General features: G+C 38.5%; 1 protein-coding gene across 1 annotated transcript; it reads left to right on the top strand.

The window, feature by feature from the left end:
• The first annotated feature begins 582 nt into the window (after window positions 1–582).
• FAM3C (family with sequence similarity 3, member C) lies at window positions 583–16,533 on the top strand. The gene is made up of 9 exons (XM_009883672.1): window positions 583–645; window positions 3,488–3,592; window positions 4,740–4,769; window positions 5,183–5,306; window positions 10,165–10,223; window positions 11,639–11,689; window positions 12,190–12,274; window positions 14,753–14,879; window positions 15,947–16,533. The coding sequence occupies exons 1-9, from the start codon at window positions 633–635 to the stop codon at window positions 16,034–16,036; spliced, it is 684 nt and encodes a 227-aa protein (XP_009881974.1). The 5' UTR covers window positions 583–632; the 3' UTR covers window positions 16,037–16,533.
• The last annotated feature ends 9,174 nt before the right edge of the window (window positions 16,534–25,707 follow it).

Here is a 25,707-nt window from a genome sequence, read left to right on the forward strand (position 1 = left end):
TCTGGATGCTGCTATGAGTGACTAATGTGTTATAGCATTTCTGTCATGCATAGATTAAAGTATTAGAATAACCTGCTTTCAGTTCCGTTGAATGCAGTTTGTGTAGTATCTATCCTAAAGGCCAAAATGCTTAAATATTTTCTCTCCAAAGCGAAGTTTGCTGTTATGTTGCCAAATAACAACTTGCATCTGAAAGTTGCTAGGGCCTTGAAGTAACGCAGATGGAGTTGTTGACTTTTTCCACATAGTTTTGGGAAATGAAAGACTACTTAGGTACAGCGCTGATAAGTACTTATGTCGCAGATTGAAGTGTTGACAGTTGAACGGAATTTGTAGTGGATTTGATGAAATTAAATTAATGTTTTTTTTCAGGACACTTGTTTCATGTTGTAACAAATGAAAGCAATACATCAGAAATCTGTCTTAAATCTTCTGCCCTTTCCTGTAAGCATTAATGATGATTGTCCTGAATGCTTAATTCTTAATGTTATTGGCTAGAAATCTATGGGGTTTTTTTACTGTTAACTTATCATAGAAGTGCTTATTTGGCTGTAATTACAATGATGTGCTCTTCTTTTCCCTAGGTGGCTATTTTTAATGCAGTAGTGTCATTAACTGGCTGAAGACTAAACATGAGAATAGCAGGTAAGTACCCTCAGTAAAATCAGACTTCTGTCACTTGTGAAACAAGCGCTAGAAACAGCACTAACAAGTAGTGACGATGAGGTTTAAAAACAAACTTAACTGGCATAACAGGCATTGCTGTTCCATTTAACTGATGTTTAATGAAACTCGTTTTGGAATTTGGGATGGTCTAAGAGCAAGCAGGTGGTTAAAACGCTTCAGCTGATTTGCGGTGACTGGTTAAGGTGCCATGACTTGACGTACTTTGGCTGCTGATTTCTGTAAGATGATGAAATAAGGAAATGCCCCATTGATGTCTTAAGCGATTTCTTCCCTGCCTCACTCCCCAACCCAAACCGCTATGCGCTGTTATAATACAGTGCCTGACACTTCCTGAATGTTTACTGGAAGTTTGAAAGCTATAAAAGCCTTTTTATAGAGGTAAGTTAGTGTAGTACAGGGTCTGAGAAACTGATTTTACTTGACAGGAGGTGTAGTGGTGGTAAAAATAAGATCTTTGCCACTATAACGCTCCAATAACATGTTATTTCAGACATTTCCTTGCAGTATAATAGCCTGTGTGGCAACTGAACAGTTTTGGGTTTCTGAGGCGTTGCGCTTTTTCAATAGCTGTAGTGTTATGTTTCAGAAGGAGCACCTGTTGGTTCTTCTAGGAGAGAATGACACCTTCTTTTCCGAGAGAGTTGCACATTAACCTTAGTAATGCATGAAATTAGTCATGATTTTTGTCACTACTACAGTTGTTTTATTAACCTCAATATGAATAACTGGGAACAGGCTGCTCCCAGTTATACATAAAATCTGATAAAGAACTGGAAAATGCTGCAAGTTTCAGAAGATGGCTAAATCACCTGGAAAATGACTTTCCCAAGCCTCTTTTTTTTCTTCCATCTAACTACTTATGTTGCTGAAACCCACAGACAAAGAAGATATGGCGGTTCCTCCTATAGAATGTTTAACCTGTGGCAAACAGGCTGGTTTTGGTTCAAGTGCTAAAAGAATTTTCTAGGAGATTTCTTACCTCTCCCTTAGAGGGGAGCGCTCGCAGTTCATTGGAAGTGCTCAGGATATGGAGTGGAGGGGATGGTTACTGCTCAGGCTGAGTTCTCATTTGTCTCACCTGCTGTCTACTGAAACAACATGCTCTCCAAGTGCCACTTGTTAGATGACACATTCCAAAATCTGGTACCATCTTGTCTTTTTAAGGAGTGTTGCTCTGAAAACCTTTTCTCCACTTGTTAACGTATGTTCAGATCATCTGTTTTCTCTAGTGCTTACACATGGTTCCCTTCCCTTCAAATGCAATAACCTTTGGAGTTCCGGCATATTTTAAAATCAAGTTTGTATCTGTGTTTTCTTATGTAGTATTTATGTGCTCACGCACCTGAAAAGGGAAAGTGGGATAGGAAGACCGAACTACAAGCAAACAAAAAAATCATCTCTTTCTTCATCTTTTTCTATCCCTTTATCTTTTTTTAGCCTTTTGAAAGGATTGATTAACATCTCGCATCCCTCTGAAGGCTGAGTAGTCTGTCTATTTTAAGGTTTTCTGAACAGCCCATCATAGCAGCAGTCTGAGATCCGCAAGACTACATAAGTTTGGGTTTTTTCTGAAGGATTTATTTGGCTGGCAATCTGAGAAACAGAAGCATGCTGTAAGGTTGCTTCTACCAAACAGTTTGACATACTGGGGTGAGACATCAAGGCAGGATGTTCAACGGATGCCTCACCTAACTTCTACTCTCAGTCAGTTTAAATTTTACAGTAAGCTAAGAGTGGAGTATCCTGTAAAAATATAATGAAAATTATGCTAAAAATTTTCTAGAGAAAAGAAGATTGAGGGCTATAATGAAAATTATGCTAAAAAATGGAGGGGTTCATGGCAGTACCACATACACCTGAGTTTCCATTTCAGATGTCCATTGCTGTGGTTGTGTGCCTCTGGCTCTTCTCCCAGGAGGTATCTTGACCACTCAGCAATGGAGAAAGTTAGGCTTGTAAAACTTTAAGCTACCTATGGCTTCAGCATATTAATAAAGGGGGAGGAGAGACGTATTGCTTTTTATTACTTTCTAAAGTAGCTCCTTTGAGTCTTCAAACTCACTTTTTGAAGATCAGTAATTTAAATTTCATGAAAAGGAGGCTCTTTTTTGTTTGTTTGTTTGTTTTGGGGTGTCAGTAATTTAAATTTGATGAAAAGGAGGCTCTTTTTTTTTTGGTTGGTTGTTTTGGGGGTTTTTTGTTTGTTGTTTTTTTTTTTTAAACGTAATGCTCAGACCTGACTGACCAGAGCAGCCAAGCTCCAGTATATGAACAGATCCCTGATCACTCAGTCTTGGCCATACATTAAAACAGAGGTAACTCATTTGGGGTTGGGGGGAGACAGAGGCGTGTTTGTAAACAGTGAGGAAGTAGGTACACCTGGCTAAGAATGGGGAAGTGGAATGGGGAGAAGTGGGAATTTCCCCTTTGGACAGCAGGCAGTTAGATCAGCTTAGTTTATTTTGTTAAGCCGGATTTCCATGGAAAAGTCTGTGGTTTGTCCTGGCTTTTGAGCTGAGTTGGCGTGCGGTGGTGTCAGACAAGCACGAAGCTGGAGAAAGCCGAGAGCTGGGTGTGCGTTTTTGGTAGAGTAACCTGATGGACTGGCTCAGTTGCATTCTATGTTATAATGTCTATTTCTTGCAGATTACTTCTGTTTAGTGAGTCTGCAAATGATCATCTGTTTCTGAGTTCCCCTTAATGTAATCCCATACACATTTCTCATGTAGTTAATTTTGGTAAGCTTAATGTTATCTTTTGCAGTTAACTTTTTTTGAAACTGTTCTCTGCTTTTCAATAGGTGCTGCAAAGTTGGTAGTAGTCGTAGCAATATTTTTATTGACATTTTATGTCATATCCCAAGTGTTTGAAATAAAAATGGATGCAAACTTAGGACACATATTTGGTAAGTGATGACCGTTTTCTCTGGACATCTATTAATAGTTACTTGAGCGATAATCAAGAATATCATATTAATTTTGTTTTAAGTTTTTCTTAGGCTCTTGCACTTAAGAATTCTGTGTTTATTTTTAATGTGTGTACTTGTAAATTTTTTATATATATTATACATAATATAATGTGTGTATTAAGTTATTTTCTGTACAAAATATTTAACCTACTCAATAAGTTTGATTCTTTTGCCTGCCCAGTATACGTAATTTTACCTGCTTTTTCTGTTTACTGGTACTTACGGTCTTAGTCTGGAGTTGTAAATCAGATGATTTGATTAACGCTTCTGGAAATCTGCACTCTGCCTTTTTGCAATCCAAAATTTGTTTGGGATGGGCTTTTTTGCTTGCACAGCTGCACTGCCATGTATAATTGAATGTGCAGTAATCAAAACATTTCAGATGTGCCCAGGTTCTACACAGAAGGGAGTTAGCTGCTGAGGTGACTTAAAATGCAGAGCCTATGTTTTGAACTAACTTTACCTTTAAAGGTGCTTCTCAGGACAAAAAACCCCTAATTTTAGGTACATGGGTAGGGTTCATGTTATTTACCTTCAGATTATTACAGTGTGAGCTGATGTCTGAACCAGTCACCGGAGGCATCTTTAATAATCGTTGAAGAGACGCAGGTGTCATTAAGCGGTGCAGATGTATTGTAGATATGTGCATGATGAGGTCGTTTGTGTCTCTTCCTATCCCAAGAAAGGGAGTCGTGAATGGTTGTGTTCGAGTACACCTGAGTTGGAGGAGTGTTAGGTGAAAGGAACCCCATCCTGGTGAAGCTGTAAGAAGGGAATTCTTTTCCCTTTAGTGCCCACACCTTCACAGATCCCTGGTGGTGTTGTATCTCCATGGATCTTTATGTTTAATCTGAGAGTCACAAATTAAGGCAGTGCTTCTAAGTGTGGTTCCTGATCGCTTTAATTCTTCTACTGTGTAAGGTTAATGTTTTATATTGGAATATAGTGTTTGGATGTATTTGATGCTTCATTTCAACCAACCTATTTTTACAGGGGTACAGAAAGGCTTTAAATTTATAGGATATTTTATAGCAGATGACACTTTAATAGTAACATCTTGTAAAACTTTCTTTATGCATTTTAGCGAGATCAGCGCTGGATGCAGCTGCACACTGTGAGTGTTCATGTGCATGTGTTACTGCTGTGACTTGCTTTTGCTAATGACAGAAAGACTGTTGAATTTTCATAGTTAAGAAACTCTTAATTACACTTTAAATGCAATCAGAATCTAATTTTCTGATTTTCCTAAATTTCTGGCCAAGTACGTTTTTTTGCCCGCATTTCACGTGTAGTCTTGTCTTGTGGCTTTTGATGACAGTGCCAGAGCAAGCAGCAGGGTGGGAACAACAAGTAGAATAACGAAGTACTGCAGGAATCTAGATTATTTTAAGCTGCTATGAAACTGCGGATAAGATATTGTTTGTCTTTGCCCTTTTCCTAGAATTCCTTCAGAAAACTAGCTGATACTTCTCTGTTAACCTACCTGTGGTGTTGTCTCTCAAATCCTGTTTTATTTCCTTTTGAAAGCTACAAAGCCTCCAAGATACAAATGTGGGATCTCTAAAGCTTGTCCTGAAAAGCATTTTGCATTCAAAATGGCAAGTGGAGCAGCAAATGTAGTTGGACCTAAAATTTGTGTAGAAGATAATGTGTAAGTATTTTTACCTGTTGTCTCTTAAGTATCTTTCAAATGCTGTCTTGGATCACTTTGCACACAAAATCAGTTGTTTAAATGATTCTTCATAGGTTTTGTTTTGCCAACGGTTTGACCACATGAAAATATTATATTGCATTATGACTTCTCTGATGAAGCACACTTAATATTCTGCAATAAATTCGGAAATGTACGCTATTTTAATACATGCAAGATAGTTTAAACTTAATTTCAGGTTTACAGACTTAAGGATTAGTTAGACTTTAAGTCAGATGGGAGCTTGCTTCCAAGTTCTTGTGCTTCTAATAGTAATTCAATGAATTATTATATTTTTAAGTAGTTACTCTAGATACTTCTAATTGAATGTCATCAGCTAAAACTATGCTGCGGAATTATCTTTTGCAAATTGTCTTTTGCAAGTCATCTTTTAAGATACCTATTTCCATAGTACCAATGTCAGAGCGTATTTTCTACTTTTCTTTAAAGGATGATTGCAAAAGGGGAAAAATAGTATTTTAATGATCAGGAGTTCTTTAATTGAGTTGATGGTAACTAAAGTCAATAAACTTAAAATAATTGTGAAATGAGTAAAGGAACTGCTTGAAACACAGTTTGGTTTTAAGTCCTGTATTTCTAATAATAGCATTTTAACACAGTTATCAATAATACTGTGCCTAAAGTATTTAATTGAATACCTTTCAGTAATGCCTGTAATGGGAATATTGATATTTATTTTTGGGCTCTGTGTTTCTTTGCTCTTAGGTTGTTCTGCTCATTTTCACCCAGAGTGTGCAGCTTTGTATAGCGTAATCTACCCACTCAATTTTGCATGTCACCTGTCAGAAAAGACGTGATGTTAGCATTGTCAGAAGGAGGTTTTTTAAAATATCAGTCACATCCACAAGTCCTTGCCTTCTGTTTGCGTTTAAACTACTCCAGTTTTGCTGTCTCTCAGCCCAGGCTGTGTTAGTACAGAGTGGGTCCGAGGGTGCGTACAGTAGTTAGTGCTAATGAGTTCTAGAGCAAATGGCAACTTCACTGTGAACAACATAACACCATGTAATTTAGTAAATAGGATCGTTGATCTGTAAGAGAATAAAACGTATTGGTTTACACTTTCCACCAGTTTACTCTCTAAAGTAATTCTGTACGATTAGTGTTATATGATCTTAAAGAGAAGACTGTATTTTTAGCGCTAAGTCTAGCAATAAAGATGTAGCGAAGTTGAAACAGGAGCTTTTTACCCTGACAGCTAGACACGTGCAGCTTCTTTGCTTTGTGTTATTAGTAGAAAGACGAGCACCATTCCAGTTTCAAGCCATTCTTCTGCGGGACTGGCTTAGCTCAAGCTTGCTGGCTTGTGTGGGAGCGCGTTTGCAGCGGAGCATCCCGGTGTAATCGGGGAACTCGCGCAAAGTGAGCAGGAGCTCACTGTTGGCACGCACTGACTACAAGCTGCTCGGTTCTGCTTTCCATTCCTGTCATTGATTCGCTTCATGACCTTGGACACTCTTATCTAATCTCTCTGCCTGGTATTTTTATTGGTGTTACAAAACCATGTTAACTTCTCATTCTGGTTGCTAGGAAGCGTAATGTCTGTGAAGACTTAAGGTGATTCACTGATTAAAAGTTGTGGGAGTGCAAGTAATATTTTAACTTCAGGATTATGGGGTGTTTTGTTGTTTGGCAAAACAACATCTGCCAAATGGCATCTGTTTTGTTGTTTGAGGCTTTTTTGTTGGTTTTTTGTTTTGTTTTTTTTAAATGTCTCGCTTACTGGTTAACTAAGAAAAGATTTTTTTTCCTGTCCAAAAAAAAAAAAAAAATCCTCTACTGGATATTTCACTGAAGAAAGTGATGGAAAGAAAGTAGTTGCTGGCAAGAAACCCTCTATTCTTTTAATACTAGTGCACACCTTAGTGCATAGCTATTGGAGTCTGAAGTCAGATTTCCTGTGGCAAAAATCCTTCCGAATACCTTCTGAGGAGGACTTGCAATACCCATTTAAAATGTCGACCAGAAATTTTGATTAAATTTATATTGGCTCCTGCTTTTCTCCTCAGATGTCTGATTTCTCTTCTAAAAGCTGCCATAACTTGTTGATTGTAAATTGTTGGAGGAATTCTAAAACTGATGAACGGCTGCCCTCCTGTGAGAAACCTGTCACATTACAGCCTGTAGCATTTGTGACTTGGTGCTGAAGCTGTCTCAAGTGTGTAAAGCAGTATCTCAGAGCTCTAAAAGAACTTATTTCCTTCTCAGCTCTTTTTTAGAGATATTTTTGACTTCACTCCTGCAAAATGCTTTTTTCTGATTACTTTGTGTTCTTCATACTTCCTAGACAAGGAAGCAGGGATGAGTTTTCATAACTTGTCAATGATATTTACAACATAGAGGTTTTTTGCTGTGTATTAAACATGAGGATGTCACTTGGTTTATGAGAGCGCTAAAGGGGCTGATATGCATTTAATTTCCCAGCTTTTATTTAAATTATATAGATACTTTGGTGTGAAATAGGAATTCTGTATAGAAGTTCAGTTATAGCCTTGTTCTGCTATATTGGAAGGATGTCATTCAAACTAGAACATACTGTGGACATCATCAAAATATTAAATATTGTAGTTGCTACTTCATGGGCTTTTTAGAAGAGGGGGTGATCTTGCTATACTTCTTGACCAGCAAATTCTCCATGCAGTTTTACTTCCATTAAGAAGCTGGTTGCATGGTTGTGCCACAGTAACCTTATAGCAGAACATTGCACTGCATTCCTTTTATGACTAGTAATTCTTGTACTCATATTTGCAGGAATTTTTTCTTGTCTGAAATCCTTTATAACTTTTTATAATCATTATATAACTTTATATAATCATTATAATTTTTGTTACGTATGTGTGGATTTTCAGCGTCTAGTAACCCCAGTATTGGACATTTTTTGAGTGGTATTTATTTACAGAGAATTTTGTCATTAAAATAAAAGGAAGTTCTTATTCTTTTTGGTAAATTAGATGTCCACTAAATTTTATATGAGCAAAGGAATGTGCTTAGAACTTCACTGCCTATTTTTCATTTATGTTTTCAGTCTTTATTTCCTATATGTTTTATTGTTTTGAAAGAATGCTCAGATTTGACATGAAAATCATGTGGTCAGAGAAGAAATGATCCTCCGGTGGGTAAAATACTTCTGGAGTTCCCTACTAACCAGAGCTGAATTCCGCATTTCAGCAGAGAATTCCAAATCTTCTGTTTCAGAAGTTACTGAATTATAGTTAATTTTAATCAAAATTTTTGGCAGATGGTATAAATTAGGGGACTAACAGAAGAGTATGGGCTCTTTCATCTCTGATTACTAGTTCTTTAAAACTTAAGTTAGTGTGCCAAGAGTTACCATTAACTGACAGTCTTTCACGTCCTCCCTGAACTACCTAATACTGAGTCTGTTCCTGATGGTTGGCTATTGAATTTCCCATTCGTCTGAATTTTGCCTTCTGTCTTCATCCTGGGTGAAAAAGATAGCATCAGAGAGGAAGATTTTTGCCATACTTCTGTGATAGACCATTTCTTGTTTCTAGCCTGTCGCTAATAAGTTTGTATGAGAAAGCTGGTGCTGCAGTTGTGTGCGTAAGGATGCGGTCCTTCTGCTGTGTTGCTTGGAACAGATGTTTAGACATGATCTGAAATTCATATGATCTCAGAAGAAACGTGGAAAAAGTTTCAAACATAACAGCATTTGACACATCTGCAGCCCCTTCCCAGAGCAGCCTAGGGAAGGTTAAAGAAATCCTGATCAGGATTTCTTTAAAGCATCTGTTAGTGTGTGTAATTAATGAGGTGTGCACCTGTATGCTTACACCAAAGTGCTTTCATGAATTGCAGCTGAAGACTTCTTTGTTATCTTAACTTGCATAATTGTTTCAACCCTTACTCCTGTTTCTCCTTGTGTATGATAACTGTTTTACTCCTAGCTTCAAAAAGTTAATGCTGGGATATTTGGGGCCTGGAGGCAGAACAGAGATCTTTATACATTGCCAGTGAAAAGGGATGAGGAGGTCTGGAAGGTTCCTCTCACTGGAGTGATACCCTCCCAAGGCAGCACAGCATCCTAGCTAACGGTCTTGATGTTTCTGTTAGCTCTTCTTTACAGCTCTGAAAGGTTTCCATTTCACAAGGCATCTCTTCTTCCCAGCTCCTTTGCCGCTCCGAGTTTGGCCAAGTGATTGCTGTCATAGACTGTGACTGTTTTGTTGGGATGTGTAACTGTACTCCAAGACTATATTCAACTTTTGTTTAAAGTCCCATCAGTGTATTAACTATTTTTCTCGGATTTAGGTGTCCTATTATAGGTACAAGTAGCTAACTGCTTTAACTTTCCTGTTTCTTACTGTGATGCTGCAATATTAATTTTAAATGCCTCTGTTCAGTTAGTTTTTAAACTCATTAACACACTTTTTGTGCCTCGTGTACTTACATAAAGAGCTTACAATGTTGGTTATGTGACTGTGCTAAGCTCCTCAAATTATTATTTGTTTCACGCTCTTTAATTGCAGGGAATCTTCTTAAATACACTAATAGCATTTTATTTTTTGTGAGACTTTAAATATACACGCATACTTTGAAACCAAGATGATTAAGCGATCAAATGAAATGGATACAAGTGGGGATAGCTGATCTGTTGTTCTCAGTTCAGTGGTGCCATAAAAGCACACAGATTAGTTCAGGGAGATTTTGTTTCATTCAAATACTCATGAACATGTGGTCTTTCAGCTATGTATGTCTTAAAATTTGATTGACAGAAATCAGAAATATTTCACATCAGAAAATTGTCCTATTGAAAATAAAATTGTTTATTTTGTTGCAGTTTAATGAGTGGAGTTAAAAATAATGTTGGCAGAGGAATAAATGTGGCCTTGGTCAATGGTAAGTGGCATTTTAAGTGAGCGGATTGTTTTCGTTTTCAAATTGTTTCTGAAATTTCAGGTGAAAGTACTAAGGGACAGTGAAAGGCAAGCAGGAGGAGAAAAGGAAGCATTCAGCATGTTGATACTGAGACAACGTCAGATCTTGGAACTTAGACCTTTTTGTTAGAAAGTAGAAAAACTCAGTGTGTTTTTCTTTCTAATGTGTAGTAAAAGTAGTCACTGCATCACTCCACATTACTGAGTGATACATCAGATAAATTCCTAATGCATGTATAAAATGGAAAAAGATGAGATGCGTGCTACTTCTTTTGACTTCGGGTGTTGCCATCACTAATAAAACTTTGTGGACTAAATTCTGCTCTTGATTTCTTTTCAGTGGAAAGTATTTAACAATTCTGTTACTTTGTGGAAAGACCAGCTGATTATTTCCTAACTTGAAGTCAGTATATATGATTAGTCCATATCTATAGATCTTGTCCCTAAATACATCGTGTTATGTAATTGTGTTCAGGATTCTTAACTTTCATCAAAACCAAACAAATCTACTTGTGTATCACCTTGAAAGCTGAACTGAATGTCAGTACTGGAAGATTTGTCCTTAATGTGTAAGATGCAATTCCTTACAGCACCTTGTCATTTTACTGTAATATAAATTCATGTTATTTCTGGGTTGTATTCAGGTTTACATCATCTAAAAGCACGTCTTGAACTATACTCGCCTAATCCTATTTTGCCCTCCTAAATTGTCTCAATCTGTTCAAAACCAAAGTACCGACCTTTGTGTTATATAGCTGCCAGTCTTTCTCCCTGTCTTCCAAACTTTAAATGAATGTAGGTATTAAAAAGAAAACTCTGCCTTCCATCAAATACTGCCTTTGAAGACAACATAGTAAAAAAAATAAAAAAGCTAATGAGATTACTATATTGTCCACTTTCTTCTGTTAGTACTGGATGTTTACATCGACTAAGAATTTCCAGTCTATAGCAAAACATGCAGTAATTTTAATCTTTCTTTCTGTGTTGCACTAATAGCAACCTATAGCTGTACTATCTATTTTTGCAAAAACAACTTTAAAAAAAACCACAGCAAATATGTGAAGTGACTTCTCTTTATTGGTTTTAGAGGCTGTGGGCTTTTTTGTTTTATTTTGGATCCACTTGAAGCCAAATCAGAAGTTTGCATCTTCTCTCTCTTTTTTTTTTTTTTCTCCCCTCTTCCATTTTCCTGCACCTTTTCACAAACTACTATGCTGTTTAAGGAGCAATCTTAAGATGAGAGTTACCATAGTAATTGATTCATATGGTGTCTTCTGCAGCACTTTCTCTGCAAGAGTCATTAAGAAGAGTTGGGCATGTTGTCTGTAAAATAACTTTGGCTATGTTTGATGATACCAAATATTTCTTTTTCTCCAGGTAAAACAGGAGAACCATTAGACACTAAATTCTTTGACATGTGGGGAGGAGGTAGGTGCAGTTACCATAGCTGGTTAGAGAGAAACAACTTCAATACCTCCCTTTTTTTCTTTTTTTTTTTTTTTTTTTTTCCTGCCCCCCCTCCCCCCTTTCCTGCCCCCCCTTCCCTTCTCCAGTCTCCATTTATTGTGGTGCTTTAGGGTGATGGTTAAGGGAGTGCTTCATTTCTACCTTTGTAAGGAGAGTGCAACTTTAAAGAAACACAAATAGTTGAGGTGGGAGGGAGTGGTATGGTTGATCGAACTCACTTGTTCTCCCAAGTAGTTCCCACTAGTTGTTACATCTTCACTCAATATGGATGAAACTCTTTCTATAAAATGAAAGAGTTCTCTCTGATGCATTTTATCTTTCTCCCACTTAGCATCTTTTATAAATTTTTAAGTACATTTACAAATATTAAAAGGAATGTCTTTGCATGAAGACATTGCAGGTGTTTAATAACAAGCAACCATTCCGTATTTAAACAAGTTCTGTGTTCTCTCTCTTTTCAGATGTGGCACCGTTTATTGAATTTCTGAAGTCCATCCAGGATGGAACAATAGTGTTAATGGGAACATATGATGATGGTGCAACCAAGTATGTCATTGATTTATGTAGTAAATATTGCTTAAACTTTTAAATGCTGTTTCGCACTGAAAAAAAAATGCATTCTTTATCACAGAATCACTTTTGATAAAGTTTTGTTCTTCCAAGATGACTGATTTGAAACTATGCTTCTAGGCCATTAGTTTTATAATGCTGATATGATTCGGGGCCAACAAGGATCAAATTAAAACTAGGTGTAGTGGGTTATGTATGTATTTACATAGAGGATTGTTAGGTGTATACTTTTGTGATCTCAACAACAGAGAAACAATAAATGAGATATTAAAGTAGACCGTTTAGCAGAAATATCACAAGTGTTTGAAAATTTGAAAAGTCTAGAGGTTAATAGTTGACTAATTAGCAATTGCTACATCAATACATAGTTGGGGCTTTTTTTTTGCTCCCCTGAGAAAAGATGTTAATGCAAGAAGAAGACGCTGTAGGGCATATGGTCAGCCCAGCAAACTGCTTACTTGTAGCTATGTCAGGCACTGTAATTTTTTTTTTTTTTTTTTAAGCAGTACCCTTACTCTCCCTGGTTCCTGAAGACCCTGGAGCTTCCTGGCTGCTCTCCTAGAATTTGTCCCCACCTCTTTTTTTTTGAATGTATGCTGCCAAAGACACCAGTCTTTTTGGAGTTTTCCTATTGCTGATATCTGAATATACTAGTATAAGACAGAATGAGCTATCTCCAGACATGGGAACATGGCTCTGAGAATATACTCTGGTGGAAACTCATCTGTTCCATCCAGCACTTTTCTCGTATCAACTCCAAGACAGAGTTTGGTGGTTACAGGGGTGCAGAGACTGTTCCTGGTAGGCCTTGCCTGCATCCTTCTTTTTGACATCCGAGAGGTTACTAGTGTGCACCTCATACATCTTGGCCTTAGTGTTTGGACTGTTCCACCCTAAAGCTGTTCAGCTTATGAATCCAGACGTAGCCTAAGAGGTTTTACTTTTCTTTAAGCATTATCTTCTAACCTTCCCAACTTTCGTCAGCTTTAATAGATACTAAAAATTACTGTAAAATGTGTATTGTAATCTATTTCTCACTTAAGTCATCCTGTCCAAAGGATTGCTCTTCATAGTGAAAATTAAGAGGTTTTTTTTTCCCCTTTTCCTCTTTTGTTTTAATAATATTAAACTTTTCACTAATGTTTTCTATGCATTTTCTTTACTCTTTTGGTTCAATTTGTTAGGTACAACTTGTCTGTATTTTTGATATAGGAACAGCTTTCCTATGACAAAGTCCTGATTTTGCAGTGTGCAGTATTTGCAGTAAATAGTTAAGTGTCTGTATGTTCACTCTTTTTAGGAAAAGAAAGCAATTTAATGTTTCTTTATGCCAAGGCTGGATCTTCTGTTGTTCTGTTCAGTTGTTTTGTTACTTTTCTTTTTGCTTTTTCCTTTCTTCTTTGATGTTTTAGGTAACAAGTACAGTCAGTTTGTTTCAATAATCATGTTACAACTGATGTTTTTGAAAGCTTATTTGTAGATAATATCAGCTAAACAAGAAGGTGAATTTGTTCCCATTCATGCTGACAGCCGGGAACTACGGCTTGTTAGTGATATTACATAATTAGCCAAAACCTTACCACTGGTGGTCGATGGTAATTGTAAATGCTAGTTCTTGAAAACAATTAAAATTGTGAAGAACCAATGTGTTTAAAAGATTAAATATTTTTATTTTGATTTGTTTTAAGAATAAGTTGCCCTAATGCTCTAGAAACTTGGAGTGTGGCTTGTGCAAATAACCTCCAAATTACTTAATCATTTTCATAATTTTAGCTAAAGTGGGTCATACAACTATATCTCCGTAAGTAGTAATAATTAGAAGTTGTGTGTGTTGTTTAGTAATCAGGCAAATACAGTAACAGAAAGGAAGAAATAAAGAGCTGTTATTTGGAGGTTTTGGAATGATAACTTATCCTACAGAATTGTTTTTCCCTTCTGTACTAAAATTACCCTGCTGGACCTACAGGCGCTGAACCATGCTGTGGGGCAGCATTCTGAATTTTGAACTAATTGACCCAAGTAGACAAGAACTTCTTTCATAGATTTAAGTCATTCGTCTAATCTGAAATACCTTTTACTTTATCTAGACTTCAGCTCGAGCCTGCAAACAATGTTTACTTTAAAGGCTGACTTTTTTAGTTTCTTGGAGAATTGCTAACAGGACTTGAGATGTATGTATAAATTCTCACAGGAGAGGGTTCTTGACTTTTGTTGGTGTACTGATAGGTTTGTATGCTGGTTCCTTGAGATTATAATATTAAAGAGGGCAGTGCTCATTAGATCAGGTGATTTCAGAACTAGCCTTATCTGATTTTGAAAGATAGATCTTGCCCAATATTGACTGACTTAAACTATATTTAATCAGATTAAAGCTGAATGGTCCATTGAACAATGAAAGCTCTAAGGGCATGTATTTTATTCACGTACTGAACTCCGTTGTGGTTTTTTTTTAAGGCTTAATGAGGAAGCACGGAAACTGATCGCTGACTTAGGAAGCACATCTATTACTAACCTTGGCTTTAGAGACAACTGGGTCTTCTGCGGTGGGAAAGGAATTAAGACTAAAAGTCCATTTGAACAGGTCTGTGCTTCTATAACTTACTGGAATTAAACAGCTTGCATTAATAAAGGCGTAGCATGTATTATAAATACCATGCATTTGTTCAAGATGGGTATCTATTGTTCAAGATGGGTATCTATTGCAGTAGTGGCACACAGTGTTATTTTTCAAATTTATTCCTGTACTAGCCTCCTCCTTTTAAATGTACCAAAAAGAGTGTTTGGTGATTCACAAATAGAAAAAAAAGTCTTACATGGGGCAGATCTTATTCTCCCACTAACTAGATCATTTCTCTTATTAATGAATCCAATTAAACTGAAGAATTCAAAACTTACTGCCTAACGCTTGTGTTTTAGATGCATTAACAATGGTAGGCCTCCAACAGGTAAGTGGTAGTAAGGGTGCTGGTGTTCCCAGATGTTCGCTTTGCTCTTGCGGCAGAAATTATTGCTGCCATAGCAACATTTGTGAAATAGAATATGTTCCCATAGTTTCGCTGTTACGGTTCAACACGTGTCATTGTTGCCTTTAATTACTGGTAAAGGTAGCGGTGTCCTCAGAGAGTAAGGGAGGCGCGTTCTCTATTGCCAGCTTTGCGAGGGAGTGGGAACTAGTACAGAAGCAGTAGCAAACTCTTGGAGGCAGTAATGTCTTACCTGACTGCAGATGGTCACTTGGTGGAAAAATAAGCCCCTAATTTTCAAAAAAAAGCAAACATTCTAAATAAAGTTCTTTAAAATCTGACTATTGGTTTTCAGTGCCTTGCAAATTTAGTAGTTCATGTTTTAATGCAGTTGGCCTTTTCCCTGCTTGTCCCTCTTCCTAAATAAACATCTATTATATGTGTTAAAAATGTTCTCCCAGTATGGCTTAACTGTTTTTAGCATACACTTGTCTGAGCAAGTTACAATGAGTGGTGAATAGTGAGAGATTGTTATATTTGATACAAAGCACAGGAGGCTAATAGTGATGTCTCCTCTTTGTCCATGGCCTGAAAATAAGTAAACACCATGTATTTTAAAGCTGTGAGTTAAAAGCAAAAGGATAAATGACTTTGTTAACGGTAGATTGATGTTTTCTATTTATAGCATATAAAGAACAACAAGGACACAAACAAGTATGAAGGCTGGCCAGAAGTTGTTGAGATGGAAGGCTGTATCCCTCAGAAGCAAGACTAAATAAAAAGGAAACAAGAATACGGAAGAAAATGCACTTTCTGCTATTATTAGGGAGAGGGCTATGAAGGAGACTGTACTGTAAATAATATTTTTAAAGCATGCAACCATCTTGTCGGTGTGTGCATGAGCACTGACATTTTGAATATTGGGATTATTTATTGCTAACACACATAAAAGTCCTTTTTGTAAATATGTCCAGAATAAAAGAAACATCAAAACATTTCTATGCAGGTTTCTTAAAAGCACAGTATTTAGTTTGCCTGTGGTAAATGATATCTTGTAGATTGACTGGCTAATAAATTGCATATTCGGATAATAAACAGATCCTTACAAATGTTGTACTGTCCTCTTAACAGCGTAATGTTGCTGTGAGTATGTAACCTTTGTGGAATATTGTAGATTTTAGTGATAAGTTAATAAAGAGCTTTAATTTTTTTTTATCTTCTGCCTTTTTAATGGCAGCATCACTTTTTATTAAAGCTGTTTGGTTATTCTAATACCAAGTGCTCCTGAAATTTATTTTGTAGTCCCCCATCAAAACTGAATAATGAACAAAGGAAAAATACATGGTAGTGTAACAAGATATGCCATGAGAAGCACAACAGAAATAATTTTCATTGGGGGAAGAACAAAAGTAAATTTATAATGTGTGTGATATTTAAAAGCAGCTTGGAAGGATTTGTACTTAACTCTAAAATAATGTTTACTTTGTAGAAGAGACGTAGAAATGTGGCTAATTTGTTCACTTTTTATTGCAGTTCTTGTACTGCTGCTTCCAACGTTGATTCTACCTGTGGCTGTTCAGCTATAGTGGCTAGTCACACAGTCAATGGGCATAATGGCATAGCTTCCTCTTAGTTCTAACGTGAGGATAAATTTCCCATCACAAAAGAGCCCGTTAGAAAGCAGTCTGCCTTCTACTGAGAGTTGGTTCAGGGTACACAGTTGTGTACACCACCTATTTTACACCTAATGTGAGCTGAGAAAAATTTATTCTTGCAGTGAGATGTTAGATAAAGCATTGTATCTTGGGTTCTGCAACGTGTTTAAACTTAACTGACAATGTTTCCTTCATACTTTTTTTTTTTTTTTTTAATGGAAGAAAATGGACCAAGTTGAAGTGGCCTTATTCTTTAGCTTGTATCAGAGTTGTGGGAAAACACTGCTTTCTGTGGAAACTTCTGTTTCTTTTAGGTAGGGCCAGCTTGGACTTTGCTGAAACTGAGTTGGTATGGTATAACTGATGGTGTTGGTATTCACAAAATAGGGGCTGACACGGAATTGGGTGTAATCTCTTGGAGCTTCATGTCATGAGTTCTGGTATAATCTTCAAAAACTTCTAGCTAGTACTGTGGTGCAAAAGCCACACAGGATTTTTCGGCAACCCACAGTGTGAGTTGAACACAGCGGCACTCAAAATACTATTATTGTTGATATCTTCTGAGACGAATTTAATTCTGTGCACTAAAAATTTCAAGCAATATTGGGAATTACCTTGTAAGTCATATAAATAACCTGTGGTACCAGAGTAAGAATGGATTCTGAGTTTTCTGTATGTTTAAGTAGCTTGTGAAATAATGTGGTTTTCCTTCAAGTTTAATATAGAACAGCAATAAATGCACCTTACACAGTGAAACTGCTTTTGTTAAATCTTTTGGGTTTTCTTGTGTAGGAGGGCATGTTAAAATCATGTATATTTTTTCATCAAAGTAACCCCCCCTGTTTCTATCAATTGGAAAATAACTTCTATTTTGTAACATTAGGCTATTGTGGAAAATGAATTAATTGTGTAAATCCTGCAATTTTTGCAGAAACACAGTTTTGTTGGTATATATGCCAGTATTGGTTATGCTGCTATCCAGAATAATATCAAAATAATTTTGAAGTTACTTGTTAGGGCCTTAAGAGAAAAAAAAAAACATTTGTCTGCAGTAGTAGTTTCCCTGGACTACTCTTGTCTTTGTTCTTTTGGTTTTGAATGCCAATGCGTATTTCATCTTTCATCAAATTAAAAAGTTCAAATTTCCTCTACAATATTAAATGGAGAGAAAATAACACAAGGCAGACCTCTTTTAGCCCTTGTACCTTTTAAATTTGTGCCTTTTTTTTATCCAGCAATCCAAATGAAGTAAATTGATTATGGCTCTTTTAACCCCTTAAGATTTTATCTGCCACAAACCTTTGAAACAACAGATTTTAAAGCAATAAAATGGTAGGGTTGTTTTTGTAACTTCTTAAATAATTTGATGCTTGTGATTTTGATGAAAATCTTCCTCTTATTCTCGAACCCATGTCCTCAGCTGTATTGTATCACATTTAATAAGACTCTCTTTAAGTATAATAAAACTTGTACTGGCGCAGCCGTGCAAATGGAGTCTCCTTGCTCTTGTCCATTATTGTGGTCTGTTGACTTGCTGCGAGATCTATCGTGCCATCTCTTCTCTTCTGCCTTGAGTGAGCCGCCTGCAGTATCCCCCTGTCAATGTAAACTTTGATGCTTACTCTTCAGAAGCGAGACACTGATAATTTATCTGCATGTCATTTGAGTTACCAAGCACAAAGATTACTTTTCTGGCCTCCCTGGTCTCTCCCACAGCTGGTGGTAGGAGGTGGTCAGTTGCAAAGCTGAAGACATTTTGCACAGGTAACTTCACACAAAAGTACCTGTGTGCGACAAAACTCCAGGATGCGTATTGTAGGCTACACTGGGCAATGGGAACATTTGCGGCATCTCGCAGACTTGTTGAGAACAGAGCAGTGAGGGAAGGAAAGAGGAAGACTGTGGAGGATGTCTACCTCAAAAAGTGCAGCTGTGGAAAGAGGTGGGGGAGGACAGAAGAAGGTTGTAAATTCATGTTCAGCGAGGAGCACCCAGCTGATGTTCAAGCCACCTGAAGACATCACTGTAAACCATAGTACTCAATTGCTGTACTAGTGTTGCTTCATAACGGGAGTCATAAGAAAGAAGCTGAAGGGCCTCTCTGCCTTGACATACCCTCTGCATCTTCTCTAGTGTCTTTTATGATCAAACCTCTCCCACCCCTGGAAACAGCAGAGCCTTTTACAGCTTTAGTTTCCCAAGCACTAGTTTGGAAGAAGCTTCCTTTTGCTCGGCATGTTTTGCTTTCCAGATGTCTTACCGTGGCACTTGGTTCCCTCACACATTGAGGTGAATACTAAATGCTTGATGTGTATGTAATGTCTCCTAGATGTTTATAGATTTTCTGCAGTCTGAGTGTTTTCCAAGAATGAGTGTATTAATAAAGTAGAGGCCAGGTGGGTAACTTCAGGAGGGGAAATAAAGAAATAATACTGCCACCGTAAGTGTTGGCTGATGTGCCTGTGTAAGGGTGGGAAGGGCTGTACTCCCTCCCTAAACTGACGTGGGTCATAGCTAAGGTGGATAGCAAGCAAGGGACTTTTTATTGATTAAATCCTCTTCAGTTTTCCATCCGTAAGGCCGGGCTAAGGCCATACCCTGGCCTTAATAAAAGAGGCCTGGCTAAGAAAGTTGAAAAAGAAAGCTGGAGGGCTGGATGGGAACTTGGAGGCCAAAGCAGGAAGGTGCAAGAAGAGCTCTCAGCCTGTTCGGTGACACCACGAGGTGTCAGTGGCTCCTGATGCTGGAGTAGGGATACGAGGGACCCTGCTTTTTGCCCTCTGTGCGATGTGCCAAAAGGGCACAGGCACATGGGCTTAGCCATCTCCTGCTGCTGCCTCCCTGGGGGCAAAAAAATGAAGAATGGCATGAGAGAATGTGCTCTACTTGAGATGTTTCATTACTTTTTTTATTATCTTAATATTAGCTTAAACCCACTTTTAGTTCCTCCTTGCTGCTCCTGTAGTCAGCCTTTTCAGCCTTACAAACAAGATCTCATGCACCTTTCATAGGCCCAAGGTAAAACAGGTTCCTGTGTTTAACTATCCACCTAGTTCAGTTGTCTCTTGTACCATCCCAATCTTCTTTGTTGAAAATTAATGATTACTTCTTTGCAAGTTAAAAATTGATGACTTTCTTCTTAGATGTCCTTTACATTCTTCCTGGCCCTATCTTTTCCTTTCTAGAACATGCAACTCGGCTCCTTTAATCTTGCATTTATCCTTTTTAAATCACTATAATCTGTGAATCTTTAATCGCCCGTTCCCTCCAAAAGGTCTGTTCCTTTCTTGGGGTGTTGTCTGTAGGAGGATATAGCTGCAACCTCATTGACATGAAAAAAGGCACTCCCAGCTGCGGGGGAATCGTGTCTCCTCTTTGACCTTGATGGATGGCAGTAGAAGGGAGTGCTGTCTTCTGCAGAACATCGTCTGCAAATGTTTTTTCCTACCAAATGCTGCAGCAGTCCTCTCTGACTAATTATCTTCCTCGGCCTTGAGTATTTTAGCATTGTCTTTATCAGTACACCCTTGTGTTCCCAGATCTTGGCAGCTGAATCATCCTTCCCATTAGAAAACTTGGTGGATAATGTCTTGATTTATGGCATTTATATCTTAGCCCTCATAGATGCCTTGAAAGCACCTAATGCACAATGTAGATAACTATACTTTGTGTTTTGTAGTGTATTAGTAAATAAAATGAACATTGTGTCTTTATTATCCTTTGAAAGATGTAGAAAGGAAAACTTTCTTTCAGGGCTTTAGAATGTATATGGAGAGAGGTAGGGATCGGTATGGAGAACTGTAGTAGTAGGTACTACAGTAGCAGCTACATTGCCTACTGTGCAAAATGCACAGAAATCACTCCATCCTCTATGCTTCTGATCCCTGGAGGCAGCCCAAAGCAGCTGATCTTGCACTACAATGCAAGAGGTTTAGAGTGGTTTCTTAGCATTGGAATTATGGGACAATCAGCAAATGGGAAAAAAAAAAAAACCACCCAAACAACAAAAAAAAACAACCCCAAACATTTAGCCCAAGTACTATTTCAAGGTTATTTAGGCTGTCAAAATTGTATGATCCCAAATATGGTCCCAGCAGAAAGTATGATGCTGTTCTGTCTTGCCTTAGGGCTGTTTAGTTCTGAGTGACCAAAAGCGAGGAGGGCTGTTTAAAGGGGTTACTTGTCGTAGTACTACCATAAAATCCTTGATCAATGGAAAAGGAGCCTGCCCTGTAGCATCAACCCTTCTTACTGTGCGTGGCTTACTTATTATCCTGAGAAGGCCTCTATGTTAGCAAACTGTGAGGGATCATAAAACTTCTACAGGAAGTGGTTGTAGCCTTGGATAATCCCCCAAATTTGGTTCTACCTAAATCTCTTGCATAGAAATTACTAAAATGGGTTTATTTCACTCGCTGCTTTATTTGCAGAACTTTTGTCAGATACACTCCATTCATTTTGGTTTTGGTTTTGTTGGCTTGTCTTATGCTAAAAACCTGGAGTTTTCAACGCACACAAAGTGTGAAACCATATTTGGACAATATTCTGATGCTGGCAGCACAATCCAGTCAAGGTGTTACTACTCCTGGTCACCTCCCCAAGTTCTTAATTCCATGTCCTTGCTGCGGCTTACTGCTCCAAAATGAGCCAAATCTATTGTTTGTGGACCATATCATTAAGCCGATGGATGGGCTGGGGTGAGGGCAGAGTGTGGGGACCCTGAGCACACGCTCAGCCAACCTGGTGTGCAAACCCAACCTGCCATGAAACTACAGCCTAACACTCCAAAATCAGCAAGTATAAAACCTAGCAACTTCATTCGCTAAGTTTCAGGTAACTTTTGGTTTTGCTCCCCTTGGCATAATCAGCAACAATTAGCCAAAATTGTTTTTCAAAAACCCAAATACCACATTTTAAACTGGAATTGAATAGTATCTTGCTGTTTTGTTCCTCTGCCCATTGATTCTCTTAATGATAAATAGGTCCTCTAAAAACTCAGTCTGTTTAAAGCCAAAATATTATTTAGCACATACTGAGAAACAATAGGGTGTCAGATTAATTTCTTAGATTATGGGGCAGATTGGTCCATGCAAAAGAATGGGACATTGTTTCAGTCGTCAGCTGGTTTTGTGCTACTGACACAAGGCACAATGTACCTTTCAACACAGAGGGTAAATCATCATCCATATAAATAATTCCGCAGTCTGTTTTTAACCCCTAGTATAGCGTCAAGCTTTTTCTCTAGAGAACAGAAATGCTCATGAAATGTGTTTCACGCTGCTCCACAATCAAACACAAATTTTCTGAGCTTTGGGGAAAATGATTATAGAAGTCTTACCCAATCAGAAGTTTCAACATTTTAATTAAGGCGACCTGATACACACATAACTTGGTATTAAAAAAAAAAAATAAAAAATAAAAAATGGATGGTAAGCTGATGATTCTTGAAGTATTAACAAGGAAAACGTGCAGCTCATTTGAAATTACACTGTATAGTCATAAACATAGCAAAGCTGAGAGGAAAATGAAATAGCCAAACCCTGAGACAGGCTCTGATCTTTTAGCCTGTGACAAGCTGTACTGCTAAAAAAAATTCAGCAGAAGGTTTCATAAGGCACGGGACACTACCCTGTAATGAATCTATCTTTCTCCAGCTCAATCAGAGCATCTAAACTCCACGTGTGTGTCTGCCTTCACTCTCCTCAACACTTTATTTGTTACCCCTCTTTGCTGTGCAAATGAAGCGATAGCTCCCCGCCACCAAAGGCCCATTTACAGCCAGCCCTGGCATCCAAATTCCAGCCTCAGCCAGAGGGATCACCAGTCAGTGTTATCTGCTGGCTGTGAAATGAATTGCAGTCTCATGTTCCTATCTGCCACTGCACCTCCAGCCTTGTAGAGCTGACACAGTGGCCACAGAGGATTGATTCCCATGTCATTTTCTGCTGAGTAAACCATTAGTTATTTAACAGAGCTACCTGTGGAATTACACAGTTGTCAGTGCAGTGTAAGAGCAGGCTCTGGGACAGGCACAGGTATTTTAGCATTAATTATCTGCAGCGTTAACACGGAGTTCACAGGCACCATTCCCTTCAGGATGAATTTCTCACTTGTGTGTGGGGAAAAAAGTGTATCTGACTTCCAGAAATACAAACCACAGCAGGCCATGTTTAGGAAATGCAATTTTAGCCAACTGACTATTTTAGTCTTTGCCTGTTTCTTGAACAACTGTACTGGGTGCTGTAGCAGGGCTTGCCCAGTAGTCACCACTCCGATGGTCACTGTACAGTCCCACCTGGCAAACCACAGCCTTCAAACTACATGGGCTGGGAAAAACATGCAGTGACCAGGTAACCAAGGCATTAGGTTGATGATAAGGAGACCTGCCTATTCTTTTTTTTTTTTTTTAAAAAAAAAAACACCTAGTTTTGCCACTTTTGCCTTTGAACAAGCCACTTCTCCTCAGTTTTCCACTTATAGTCAGAATACTACTACCACCCTCCTCAGTGATGCTCATTGCACATACGGGCGTGAAACCCTGTTTCTCAGTTAGCTATTGTTAGCTATTGTCTGCCCGTGCAGATTCATTAACAGTGAAAATTGTGAAAGTGTGTAAAATACTAAAAATTGCTACTGCAGATCCTTGCGTGAAATGAAAAATAAAGCCACGATACCACCTTACCACCATTACCGCTGCTACTGGATCTGGGCACTCCAGATCACCTGGCAGGACAGATGGGATACAGTAAGGAGAGGATTCGCATTTTGGGCAGATTATCTAGAACAAATAATAACATTTTTTCCACTCTGATACTTGCTGATATTCCACCTTTACCTACCAGAAGTTAGAGGGCTCAGACAAACCAGTGCCTCATTTGGCATGAAGTCCGCCGCAGTGGGATGATCCTTTTACGCATTTTTAATACACTTTGGGCAGCAGAATGAGTTGGTATGGGTTCAGCACTTTATGTGACCTAGCCACGACAGTTTTGATCTATGAGGTGCCACCCTAAAGTCAAGGTTGCTATCTTGTGAAACTCATCCTTCAATGAAATCAAGCATCTTAGCTCTGCCAGAAACCTCTACCAAAGTGGACGTCCTTTTAACATCATTTCCTCTAATGCCCCATGCTAACTGTTGCTGTTTACTTTAGATTACTGTACGTTCCATATACTTGTCATTCACCGAAGAGCGCTGCCCAGCCGAGAGACATTTTGGTAGCAATGGAGACAATCTCCATTTACTACACATCCTTTGACAAGGGATCTCCAACAGGGAAGGACGAGACGGTGTTCTTCAGCTGCCGATGCACGCAGAGGCCGGCATGTCGACAGGCTGACCAGCTGTGTTCCTGCAGTAACTGCTCAGGGTACGGCAGCGCTTCAGCCGACAACAAAACTTTGCTCTTCAAACGTGCAGCCAGTGCACACGCATTTCTGTTTTCAAAACGGCAAACATCTCTCTCACTTTTGGAAGAGGTTACAATTATCCTTTCTTCAAAAAGTAAACTTGTGGCATTTTTCATAGGTTTGCTACTTTTCGCAAACTGCTGCTCCGTGCATAAAAGGGCAGTGTGAGGGAGCAGGACTGAGATAAGCCCTTTCCCCCACTCAAACTGTGAATTTCTTTCTAATATATATTTTTTTTTTTCTAATCTCACTTGCTCAGATAAGCACACACGTAGCTACTTTCAAACAGAAAGGACGTATTATTGCAAAGCTATCCAAGAGTATTATAAGGCTATGTTTTCTAAGTCAACAACCCTGATCCTCCAGTTCCAGCACTGGTAAAAAAAAAAACCCCACCCTATTAGACTGAGTGAATGAAATTCATTCCAGTGCCATATGCCCACAAAAGTAGCTGAACCACATATGTCATGCATAGGGTCCTCTTTGAAAGCTGAGGCACGCTGTCTTACAGATGGTTCTCCCTCTCGCTCTCACCCGAGAAGAGCTTTTCCAGAGTGTGGAAAGAGTAAAGGCAGTTTTGTGGAATAAATACTGCAATAGATGTCAGCCAGTGTCTTTAGCCCCGATGCCACTACAAAACAATGTTCATATGCTGATCCCCTCCAAAACTGCTTTTACAGATGCTGCCCATCCAGAACTAGTTTTATGGATGTAACTTAGATAAGTTACAGTGGAGCTTAACTTAAACAGCAATTTCAACTGTGATAGGTAGATGGGTTCATGCTCCAGTCTCCCCAGTGCACTCAGCTTTGCTTCTGCTTCCCCTGCTGTAACTGTAGCTTTCATAAAAGATGTGTGTTGCCAGTTGTCTTTGCTGCCTTTTCTCACTGCTTGAAAAAAATAAACTCTTCCCCCCCATAAACCAGAAAAAAATCTTTTATTAACAACATTTAAGAACAGAAAAATACTTTGTTGGAACCAGATAACCTCTCAAAAACACCACAGCCTCACATACCAGCTAGCCAAGCAGGCAAGAGACCTTGCGACAACACAGCCCGGCTGTGTTGGCTGCATCATGACTGCCCCACGTCTCTGTGCAATGCAGATGGGAGTCCCCTTCCCCTTCAAACCCACCAAAACAGCCTACTGAGATCTTTTTCCTGGGCAAATTGGACCTTAGATCCAGGAGTCCAGGACTGTTTTCTCCCCATTTCCTCCACTGCCAGGAGTTAAGGCGTACTGAGAAGTGCATCGGCGATTTTCATTACTTTACAGGCCAGGCATGGAGGAACCTTTAGGTCCGGTAAAAGCGAAGGCAGTTTCGAGATCGGGGCTGCTTCAAGACACGATCTTGGTCTCCATTCTGAACTCCCAGTGGCTGG

Source organism: Charadrius vociferus, unplaced genomic scaffold (assembly GCF_000708025.1).
Source record: "Charadrius vociferus isolate BGI_N301 unplaced genomic scaffold, ASM70802v2 scaffold43, whole genome shotgun sequence".
In the NCBI taxonomy this organism is placed as follows: Eukaryota; Metazoa; Chordata; class Aves; order Charadriiformes; family Charadriidae; genus Charadrius; species Charadrius vociferus.